Source organism: Balaenoptera musculus, chromosome 12 (genome assembly GCF_009873245.2).
Source record: "Balaenoptera musculus isolate JJ_BM4_2016_0621 chromosome 12, mBalMus1.pri.v3, whole genome shotgun sequence".
Classification (NCBI taxonomy): domain Eukaryota; kingdom Metazoa; phylum Chordata; class Mammalia; order Artiodactyla; family Balaenopteridae; genus Balaenoptera; species Balaenoptera musculus.
This window is the reverse complement of record NC_045796.1, coordinates 14,569,489-14,581,425: the sequence shown is the minus strand read 5'-3', so window position 1 is coordinate 14,581,425 and position 11,937 is coordinate 14,569,489. Positions and strand designations below refer to the sequence as shown.

The following is an 11,937-nucleotide window of genomic DNA, read 5'->3' as shown; positions in this document are numbered from 1 at the left end:
TGGTGTTAAGTAGGAGTTTTAGGGGCTGTTTGGGAAGATGGGATGGACAAGATATTCTGTGGGAAAGTGCTTGCTCTTCACCTTTAAAAAGACTATTTGAGCATGAAAAGTAATGAAGAAATACTATTCTCCTCTTACATAAACCTTTGTCCTTTTAAAAATAATGATATAAAGTGACAAAAATAACATGTTCATTTTAAGGTAATTTTAAAAAGGATCTGTTCATTTGCTTGGTGGAATCTCAGATAACGTTTTTTCTTTTGTGAATTTCAAGAGTTTCTAAATTTTCTGCACTGACTCTATATAAATTTCATAATTTAAGCTTTTAAAGAAACTAAGCTCCCAAATTACTCATTACTGGTAATTTAATAAAAAATGACTAATGCTGTCTGCTTTAAATCCTTTTTGGATTTTAACATACATACACACAAATAAATTACAAATAAATAAATAGATAATGAACATTTGCTAAGTTTTTTTTTTTTTTTTTTAAAGGCCAATATGATGAATTGCAACTAAAATAAAACAAAGCATTTGGTTCTGGTTGTGTGAGTTGACTGCTTTTAAAATAGTAATACATTTTCTTTATGAAAGAAACAAACCTGCATTTTACATTTAAAAAATTCTAGACAACTTGGTTATAAATAAAATTATTTTAAAAATCCTGCTACTTAAAGATATACTATTGTGAATTCTTTATAAAACAATCACTCCACTGATATATTATTTTTATCAGGAATGTAAATATGTAAATTTGGCTAAAGGAATATATTGGTCATAATTCCATAACAGTAGACAAATTTGTTTTTTCTTGATTATGACTAACATTTAAAAAACTTAGATCTTTAAAATTTTTTATTGCCATTATTTCCTTAGTTTAATTCCCTTTTACTTTATATAGTTTTTCCCATGGGTTAATTTTTTTTTCCATGTTCATTATCCTTAGCACAATATATTTATTCTAATGAATTAAACATAAGGCAAGGCTTTAAAGACACAATTATTGTAGTACCAAAAGACGGCAATAATATCAATTTCCAGCAATAGGGAAAATACTGGATAAATCACGTTATATAAATGGAATGTGGAATGTTCTGTGGAATGAACTGTGGAATGCTCTGCAGCCGTCTAAAAGAATAAGACTGGCACATATAGCGTTTTATAGTATACATGGTCCTTTCCCCTATGTTGTCTCATTGGAGATGCGGCAGTTGTTTTAATGAACATTTTGAAAATGAGGAATATAGGGCTCAGAGAGGTTATACAGTTAAGCCCTAGGTCACACAGCTGGAACAAGGTGAACTAAACCTAGGACTCTTGATTAGTTCTTGGTCATTTCCTTGCTTGCTGCATCAAAGAATTCCTGATCCTGGCTTGACTTTTCTGAATGGATCACCATGAGGTAATACCAGCCACAAATTCCAAGAATTAAGTTTTCTTTTTCCTCTAGTTTGGGCAGAACTCCCATTAGACTGAAACCCCTTCTGAAGGCAGCTGCTACAACTTTGCAAAGCCTTCCTTGTACTGCACAAGCCTCTAAACTCCCTCTGGGATGACAGCTGACATTTGTTGACTGAGCACTTCACTGGGCTAAGTGGTTTACAGGTACCACCTCATTTAATCCTCCTGATAACCTTTTACACCGTAATAAGTAATTTGCCAAACATCACAGTGTAGGTGAAGCAGAAACACCTTATAATTCAGGCAAAAGCCCTAAGCCCAGGCTCTGCTATATTCTTATCTGTATGTAGGGCACAATTCACACACTATGTCTCAGATTGAGAAACTCAACAAATACTGGAGTGATAATTATATGCAAAGAACTATGTTAGGTTCTGGGATTACTGTGGCGATCAAGTTAGATACTTACATTTCAATAGAGGAAAGAAACTTTAAACAATCTATCACACGAGATATTTATTATAATCAAGAGAAATGCTATGGACTCTGTACAGAAAGCCTACTGAGCAGATAAGAAGAATCTAATCTAATCTAGAGAAAAGGAGGATCATGAAGAAGAACTAGGGGCTGGCCTGGCCAGACAGAGGAGAGAGAGCGGCAGAAGTAACAGAAAGGGGAAGGCCCTGAGGTGAGGAGTCACGTGTATCCTCACTTTATCTTTTACCCCTTTTTGGTTGGGAACCATTTTCTTTTTCATCTTTACCTCCCAGAGGGGTGCCTGCAAACTATGTCTGGCCACCTGTTTTGGTAATAAAATGTTACTGGAACCTGTTCCGCTTCTCTACACACTGCCTAAGGCTGCTTTTGTGATTCAATGGAAGAGGGCTTTGTCAGGGACTGTTCAGCCCACAAAGCCTAGATTATTTACCATATGGCCCCAAGCAGAGAGTTTGCCAGCTTCTGCCCTGTAGCAACATGCAGAGGAAGTACTTCATAAACAGGAGGCATTCCATAGTTTTTAAAAATTACATTTGTTTTTCCTTTTATACAATGTTGAAGGGAATTATAATTAAAACACAGATTAAAAACAACCAGTCATAAGGGACCACATATTGTATGATATCGTGTATGTGAACTGTCCAGAACAGGTAAACCTAAACAGGCAGGAAGTGGATTAGTAATTACCTGGGGCTGGAGGAAAAGGAGGGAGGGCAGAAAGGAGAAAAGGGGTTAAAGTTTTTATTTGGGGGTGACGAGAATGTTTTAAAATTGATTATGGTGATGGATGCACAGCTCGGTAAATACACTAAAAATCAATGAATTGTATACTTTTGATATATGAGTTGTATGGTATGTGAATTGTATCTCAGTAAAACTATTATTAAAAAAAAAAAAAAGAACCAAATAACTAATGTGTGCTTTGTTTTTGGTGATGGGTATTTAGGTTTGGTAGAGGAAAGAAGAATGTCCTTATATTAGAGAGTCCAGTTAACTAAAAAAAAGTCATTACAGCAGGGCAAACAACTTGAGTCTGACGTTCCTAGATACCAAGATGGGAAATGTTTAATAATGTATTCTCTATTATTAGAAGCTCTGAACTACTGATGCTAAAAGGCATTTTCTGTTAGTGCTAGGCGCTGGAAAAATTGCCATGTGGGTTTTTGCATAAGGTCCGCTGATAAAATGAGAGCTAGAGTCCTCGAAGACAGTTTTACAGAAATTACAGTTACACCAATTTTTTTTTACAGAAATTACAGTTACAGTCAAATTATGTTGACTCTTAATGAAAGCTAAAGGCTCAGAAATGCTTTTAATTATCTAGGCCAGCACTGATCAACAGAACTTTCTGAGATGATGAAAACGTTCTGTGTCTGCAGTATCCAATAAGGTAGACAGTATCCTCGTGTGGTTATTGAGCATTGGAAATGTGCCTAGTGCAACTGACTGTAATTAAAATTAAATTCTAATTTAATTGGGGGCTTCCCTGGTGGCTCAGTGGTTAAGAATCCGCCTGCCAATGCAGGGGACACCCGTTCGATCCCTGGTCCGAGAAGATCCCACATGCCGCGGAGCAACTAAGCCCGTGCGCCACAACTACTGAGCATGCGCTCTTAGAGCCCGAGAGCCACAACTACTGAGCACACGTGCCACAACTACTGAAGCCCACGCGCCTAGAGCCCGTGCTCCACAACAAGAGAAGCCACCGCAATGAGAAGCCCACGCACCGCAATGAAGAGTGGCCCCCGCTAGCTGCAACTAGAGAAAGCCGGCGCACAGCAACGAAACCCAACACAGCCAAAAATAAATAAATAAAATAAAATAAAAATAAAAAATAAAATCAGATTGTTTAAAAATAATTCTAATTTAATTGTATTCCATTTCAACTCATTTAAATTGCCACATGTAGCTAGTGACTGCTATACTGAACTGAGTAGGTCTAGAAAGTATACTATAACATTATCCATTGAGCCCTAAAAATAACTGAGCAAATTTTCTTGTTATCCTAAAAAGCTGACAATGCTTGGTGACAGTCAGTTTAAAAATTCAAAGCAAAACATATCTACTTTGTACTTAGAATGGTCTAAGTTAATCCACTAGTAATAGGAATCTGACTCAAAGTTATGCATTCTATTTGTATATAACAGGTTATTATCAGTGAATCTTCTTTCTTTTTTCCACCTTTCTGTTAGCTGGGAAGCTGTTCACCTGAAAACATGATCATCTTCAAAAATTACCTCTCCATTCCCAAGAGCATCAAAACAACATAAAAACATACAAAGGCATAAGTTACGTTCTGTTTCAATGAATCCATGTTAAAAAAATTTGGGGCTTCCCTGGTGGCGCAGTGGTTGAGAATCTGCCTGCCAATGCAGAGAATACAGGTTCAAGCCCTGGTCTGGGAAGATCCCACATGCCGCGGAGCAACTGGGCCCGTGAGCCACAATTACTGAGCCTGCGCGTCTGGAGCCTGTGCTCCGCAACAAGAGAGGCCGCGATAGTGAGAGGCCCGCGCACCGCGATGAAGAGTGGCCCCCGCTTGCCGCAACTGGAGAAAGCCCTCGCACAGAAACGAAGACCCAACACAGCCATAAAAATAAATAAATAAATAAACCCAAAGTTAAAAAAAAAAAAAATTTGGAAGAGGGAAGAGTAGTGAATGAGACTGAATCATAGAAACTTAGTATTTCAGCTGGCAGGTCATAGTTGAAGATGGGTGTGAAAGACAGTCATCGTGCCCGTGCACTAGCACAGGCAATAAACCAAAAAGTGGAAAGCAAATGTGATGGCTGAGTGTCATTTAGGAGAGGCTTCAAGCAACTATGAATCCAGTGTGGCATTAAACCTCAGGACAAATGAATGGTCAAAATGTCATCTGGTCTACGCTGGAAGGAGACAATTAGAAATGGACAATATATATATTACATCTGTGTATGATGAGATTCTACAAAAGTAGGAACATATGAGCATTTTAGTGACTAAAATGCAAGCCTGTGTACCCTATATTTAATTGATTCAAATTTACTAACATGTCTTTGGAAAAATAAACTAAATAACACCTAGAAAATTCTTGATTGAAAAACGAGATAGAAAAGTTACAAATAAACATGACTTTGAGGAGTAAACACCTAACTCATTTGATGTAACGCTGGCTAACAGCAGGGCATACACCAAACTAGCTGCTTGTGATTAAATTATATTAAATTAAATTTAAAACATTTTGACTTAGTGCAACCCCATATTCCACACCACTGAACCAACTAAAAATTAGAAAAGGATATTAACTAGTTTAACTGGATTACATGGAAATGAAAGCCAATCCATGAGTCATAATCTGACTGAAAAAAATCCAGGGATGTTTACCAAGTGGGTGGCTTCCCTAAGAAGGGTATTTATAGCACAAAGGGCTAAAGCAGAAACTAACACACCATTGTAAAGCAATTATACTCAAATAAAGATGTTAAAAAAATAAAATAAAATAAAAAAGGGCTTCAGTTCCTCCCTCTGAAATAAGATTTGGTTATCAGTGACTGAGAAGCGAGTCTAAACACAGCACTGGGGTTCTAAAATCTACCAATGCCTAAATACTTGCAGTAGTTTAAGCTGCACCGTTAAGTTTCCATCTCTTTATAGTACTTTTACTAAGGCATTTAGCACATCATTTTACTGGATTTCTTCACATGTCTAAATTCCCACTATGAACTCCTTGAAGAAAGGGCCTCAGTCTTTGTACCTCCTATACCTCTCATAGTTGCTGTCAGTACTTCACAAAGGACTGGGAAATTAGATTGTAGAAATAAATAACAGAACCTGACTTCCTTTTAACTGCATTCTCTAGAACAGGGACAAAGAAGTCATAAGCTTGGCAGGTAGGAGCGTGTAGTATTCTAGGGCATGGGCTGTAGAGTCAGAGAATACAGACTCTGCCACTCAGCACGTGCATGACCAGGGGCAAGCCTGAGCCTCAGCATTCCGCATCTGGAAAATGGGTATAATTATAATACCCACCTCAAAGAATGTTGTGAACAGCACACGAGAAGATGTACATGAAGTCTTTAGCATGGTCATTGCTACAAACTAAGGGTTTAGTAAATGTTAGCTATTATAATACTACCGTTAAACATTTGAAAAATTGGTAAACATTTATTCCATTTTTGTTTCATTCTCACTAAAACAAATTATAATCTCACCTTCTTAAATGAGACCCTCTTTGATAACTCCTTTATAGAAAAAGAAATATACTAAATGTTTTTAAAATCCACACATGGGCTTGCCATGCCCATATGAAGTTTTTGTGGGCACACAGTATTCAAAAGGCACTATTTCATGTCCACCTTCATGCAGCATGGCTAAGGAAAATAATCCGGATTTTTAAAAAAGTGTATTTTGGGATAGCTCCCAAATGGCTGTGAATCAGAAGCATGTGTAACATTCCAACTCTCCTAACTGCCATAAAGAAGATTATCCATTCAAATATTCAAGTATTCATTCATACATTCATTCAAATATTTATTGAGCCCCAACTGCATTCAGGTACTGTTCTTGGTGCTTGTGATATACAGTGAATAGAATGGACAAAGATGCCTGCCCTCATGGAGGCTACATTCCAACATGAAGCAAAGTTCACCTCAAATAAAGCATCTACCTAGCCCTTCCCTTTAAAAAATAACCCTTATGTCAAATAACACAGTGCTTCATTCAATCATATCAGATTTCTATATTGCTAGTAAAGATCCTTAGATACTTTTTCTTTTTGACTTTTATCCCTTTCGCTCACCCTGCCCTTCCGCAACAGAAACTGAATGTAACATTCCTCAGATATGAGGTAGACACTTATAGCTATCACTAGAGCTAAGTACAAAATTACAGTAATGCAGCAGATTATTTTTACGTCTAAGCAGAATGGTAATTAGACTTATTCCCACATGTTGCTAATCAAAAAGACAGTAGGAATGTGATTTTATATATATATATGTATATATTAATTAAATATACTATATTTATATAATTATATATATATATATATATATTTTGCCACTTCAGACAAACACACCCTCCACAGATACTGGTCAGCAGTTTCACTTTCTTCCTTATAGGAAGTTGAGTACTATGAAGCCCCAGAATAAAGAATTTTCTCTTGGGAATGGATTTTGTTTGGATATGACTTTCCCTCTTTCAGTTAAATGCAAACACCACTGAATTTATGAAATAAGAAGGAGAATTTTAAAGTTAACGAAAGTGACATTTATGAGACAAGCATGAACTAAAATGGTGGGATAAAGAACACAGAGATTTATTGGACGATCTTTAGCTGAAATGGAAGGCGGCCTGAATGCTTTGAGATTCTGCATGTGTGTCCTATTGACTAAGGTCCTTTTTACCTGGCTGCCATGAGGTCCAGGAGGTGCTGCCATCGGTCATTGATCTTCCCGAGCTTGTATTCAATCTCAGATGCTTTGCTTTCATGGCTGGCTCGGGCAAGTCGTTCTCCCATTTGCTGGAGCTGTATTTTGTTCTCTTGCGCAATGGCAATTTCCTCTTGATAATCCTGTGTAATAAATGGCAATCACAGAGGTCAGAAAGCATATTCTTGATGCATTCAGTCTGGCTCTACTAGAAACATGATAATTACAGTTTTCTACTGCTTGGAAATAGTTCGGGCATAAGGAACACTGTGTGAATATGAGTCCCAGTACACAAGAATTAGTGGTACCTGTTATTTTCGGTATGTAGGCAAAGTCCACATTGAATTTTTATACAGATGTTCTTAAAGGAAATGGGGGTGCTTTCCATTTACTTAAAATGGGCATTAAAAAAAGCAATAAAAGTATATACATAGAAACAAAAGGCAAAACTTGAAGGATTTCAATGCTGGGAAGTTACACCTTGTTGCTGTAATCACCAACCACGTGTTATATTTAGAATCAATCCTCGTACAAATAGCTGACAAGATGCTAATAAGATGTGTGACTATGTGTGTATATGTAAATGTATATATGTATGTGTATGTCAACTGTTACTTGTGCAGAATGATTTAAAAGACTACTTTCATTTTAAAGAGCTGTCCTCTATACAGTGTCAATATTTTACAGCACATAAATCATTGGCAAATTAACTCTCAAGAACAATAACCATCTTAGAGGATCAATGGGTCTCAAACCTTCCTCATTTATCCAGTTTCTGTAGTAGCTCCTCTTAAAGATTGTTTTAGGTAAGAAGGACAGGCTCTCAGTGTGGTCTATAGTAACAGAAAGGCCACTGAACAGTATGATTTAAGTGATGATGAAAGGACATCTCCCCTTGACCCCTACCTGTCCCCGCACCCTCCCCCCAGCCTCTGGACCAATTGATCCTCTTACTTTCTTGCCGTAGTGACAGCATCCAAACTTTAGAATCACCTTTTTCATTTCTGGCTTAAGCTCCTGTTAGGCAGCAAATATTTTCTCAGCAAAATAATATACCAAGACAGATATTATAGGAATACGGATATCTTCACCTTCTATTGCTCTCAAGTTACCTTGGTAACAGGGCTACCCTCTCAAATCAGTTATCTAAGTAAAAAGGGCCCCAAAGAATGGATGGAGCCGGTGAAATTTTATTCTACTGCAGTTGTGAGTGCTTCCTCAGGCCCAGCACCTCCACCTACTCTCCTTTCTATGTTACTTCAAGCCCATGGGAGTCAAAGACCAATATACCAGGTCCATTTCTTAATAGTTATAATGTGTTATTACAAATTTGAGATGATATTACTGAGAAATGTTTATTTCAAAGGAATTATGCCAAGCTTAAAATAGTATTTATAGTAAAATAATACTCTGAGGTTGTCTTTTAAAGTACAACGTTGAGTGTTAATGCCAGTAGGTACCCATACCATGGGTACAGTCTGTTTATTAATTTCTTTTTTCTAAGTTGTCAAAATTACCAAGCCTCCATGTTATCTTTCTTTACAAAAGAGATACCACATGGGGTAAGCTCATAAAGACTTTATTTTAAAGTCCATAACTTATTATATATACAGAATGGTATAGTTGATATTTTAAAAATTATTCCAAATGTTACCAAATAGTATAACAAAATTATCTGCGTGTCAAGCCCCCAAAATATGCATCTTAAATTTCATGATAAAACCAATCAGAGTATAAATGCATTTAATTAAAATTTATTCTATAGAAAACTTCACTATAATACCTATTATACATTAATCATGTCTGGTAGAACATTATCTGACACCCAGAAACCAGCAAAGGGCAGAGCTTTTAGCAGATGCTGAAATGAAATCTGTATCATCTCAGCCCACAGTTTAAAGGTTTGCAATAACAAATATACTAATGCTGATGTTTAGAACTTGCAATTTTAAGTAAACCTATAGAGTTATTCATATCACATATTGGCTCTGGAGTTTTTGTTTTTCTGTGTATATGCCCAAGCACGTACATGAGAGAAAAATAAACTCCAAAGCCAAGATGTAATATTAATAACTTTGTAGGTAAAGATATTTTTCCTAATAATTATTTCTTTTCATAATGAATGAAGCTATAATTCATTTATTCAGTAAGTAATGACTGAGTACTTATGAAAAGTCAGGCATTGCTCTGGTTGCAGGAGATACAGCAATGAACAAAACAGACAACATCCCTGTTCCCATGGGGCTTCACTGTAGACAGATAATAAACAAGTAAATCGGGAAAGTGCATTGTACTTCAGATGGTGATATGTACTTAGAAGAGATATAAAATTTAAATGATTAGTTGTTCAAAAACAGTGTGGAAACACCACTGAAACCATCAAAAACATTTTTAAATGCTAGTAAATTTGACCAGTCCCGTATAGACATGAAAAACGATCTAGATCCGTTTGAGCATATAAAATAGTTTAATAATCATACATAGCTTGAAATTAATATGGAGCTAACATTCTCAGGAAAGTCTTCATTCCTGTAACTGTCTATAAATCATGACTTACAGAGAAAATGTCAGTTTAATTGATCCTAGGAATTTTTTCTTTTAGTTCCTCTCTGGTGATTTTACCTCTTTAAAAACAAACAATAAATCAACTATACTTCAAATAAAAACAAAGACAACCAACACACATAAATAATTCCTGCTGAACAGGTAGATAAAATCTAAAAATACTGAACATTATCTATCAGCAGATAACCTGTTTCATCGCGAACTGAAAATATTCTATATATTTTGTATGTAAAGGAGGTCTTTTCAGTCAAGTTTATTTTATATTTAAAATGTTTATACTAGAGTGCTCCTTTCTCAGGAAAGCAGCTGTGAGTAAGGCCATCTTCTGTACCCGTTAAAAGAGCATCTAAGCACATGTAGCCACACATCCCATACCTTCCTGAGCTTCTCAATCATTTCTTCAATGAGAATGTCTCCATTCTGAGAAATTTTGCTTTCCATCTGAGTCAACCATTCGCAAAGCTCCTTGTTCTTTTCACTGAAGACGGCCCATTCATTCAGTCTCTCACTTACTTGCTGCTGCCTTAAGGAGAGCTGAAAAGTTTAAAATGGGAGAAAATGCAAAAGGATAATCAGAGTGGAACTCATACCCTGAGGAAAAGAGCAAATAAACTCTGTTGGGTAGACTAAGATGAGCAGTAGCTGTGCATCTCTTTAGGCCACTGTTCCCTGAGGCCCAGTCCCAGGAGCTCTGCTCTAGCCTAATGAGTTTCACACGTGGGAGACACTGAACCCGCTACTTCCCTCCCGAAGAGCCACATGCACATTCACTTATTAGAGGTTCTGAACAGTCTAGCTTCTCGGGACTTCCCTGGTGGTGCAGTGGTTAAGAATCCACCTGCCAGTGCAGGGGACATGGGTTCCAACTCTGGTCCTGGAAGATCCCACATGCCACGGAGCAACTGAGCCCACGTGCCACAACTACTGAAGCCCACGCGCCTAGAGCCCGTGAGCCACAACTACTGAGCCTGCGAGCCACAACTACTGAAGCCCGGGCTCCTAGAGCCCGTGCTCCGCAACAAGAGAAGCCACCGCAGTGAGAAGCCCGCGCACCGCAACGAAGAGTAGCCCCCGCTCTCTCCAACTAGAGGAAGCCAGCGTGCAGCAACGAAGACCCAACACAGCCAAAAATAAATAAATAAATAAATAAATTTATTAAACAAAAATCTAGCTTCTCACTACAGTTGGTTCTGTGCAGCTATGATACAGGATCATGGAATGTACTTTTACTAAAAAGGAAAGAAATAGGAAAGAAAAGAAGGAATAAGAAAAGGAGGAAGGTAAAGGGCAGAAAAAAAGAAAAGAAGGAAAGAAATACAAAAGAAGGAAGGAAAAGGGAAAAAGGAAAGAAAGAAAAATGAAAGAAAAATTGGGAAGGAGGGAAGAATTAATTGAGCGTCAGGTGTCAAGACAGAGTGGAGTGTCAGTGGAAGAGGCACAATCCCTGATCGGCTCTATCCTGATCACTTTACTTTGAGCAAGTTCTTTTATTTCCCTGCCTGCTTTCTATTTTGATTTTTGTATCTTTGTTTCTTTTCTTTTCCCTGTAACAGCTTTGCTGAGATGTAGTTTCCACACCATTTCCTGTTTAAAGTGTGCGACTCAGCTGTTTTCAGCATATTCACAGTTTAAAAGCCACCACCACCAACAATGCTATAACATGTTCATCAATATAAAAAAACCCCAAAACCCCCTGTACCCATCAGTATTCACTCCTTTGCCTACCCCTGCACCCTCCTCCCAACCTTAACCTACTCTCTATCTCTGTGGATTTGTCTATTCTGGACATTTCACATAAATGGAATCATTCGATGTGTTATCTTTTGTGACGGGCTCCTTTCACTTAGCGAAATGCTTTTAAGGTTCATCCATGTTGGAGCATGCATCAGTACTTCATTCCTTTTTATTGCTGAACATATGTTTCCATATAAATATACCACATACTATTTATCAATTCATCTAGTGATGGACATTTGAGTTGTGTCCACTTTTTAGCTATTATGAATAATGCTGCTATGAACATTTGAGTACAAGTGTTTGTGTGGACATATGTTTCATTTGTCTTGGG

General features: G+C 37.2%; 1 protein-coding gene across 12 annotated transcripts in view; it reads right to left on the bottom strand.

The window, feature by feature from the left end:
* Nucleotides 1–11,937, bottom strand: part of SYNE1 (spectrin repeat containing nuclear envelope protein 1) — a 454,100-nt gene that overhangs the window by 53,561 nt on the left and 388,602 nt on the right. For all 12 annotated transcript variants that reach the window (XM_036871084.1, XM_036871085.1, XM_036871083.1 and 9 more), the window contains 2 exons: nt 10,245–10,403; nt 7,281–7,447 (listed from right to left, as the gene is read on the bottom strand). In XM_036871084.1, coding sequence (XP_036726979.1) covers nt 7,281–7,447; nt 10,245–10,403 — 326 coding nt within the window. The remainder of the gene's footprint in view (nt 1–7,280; nt 7,448–10,244; nt 10,404–11,937) is intronic.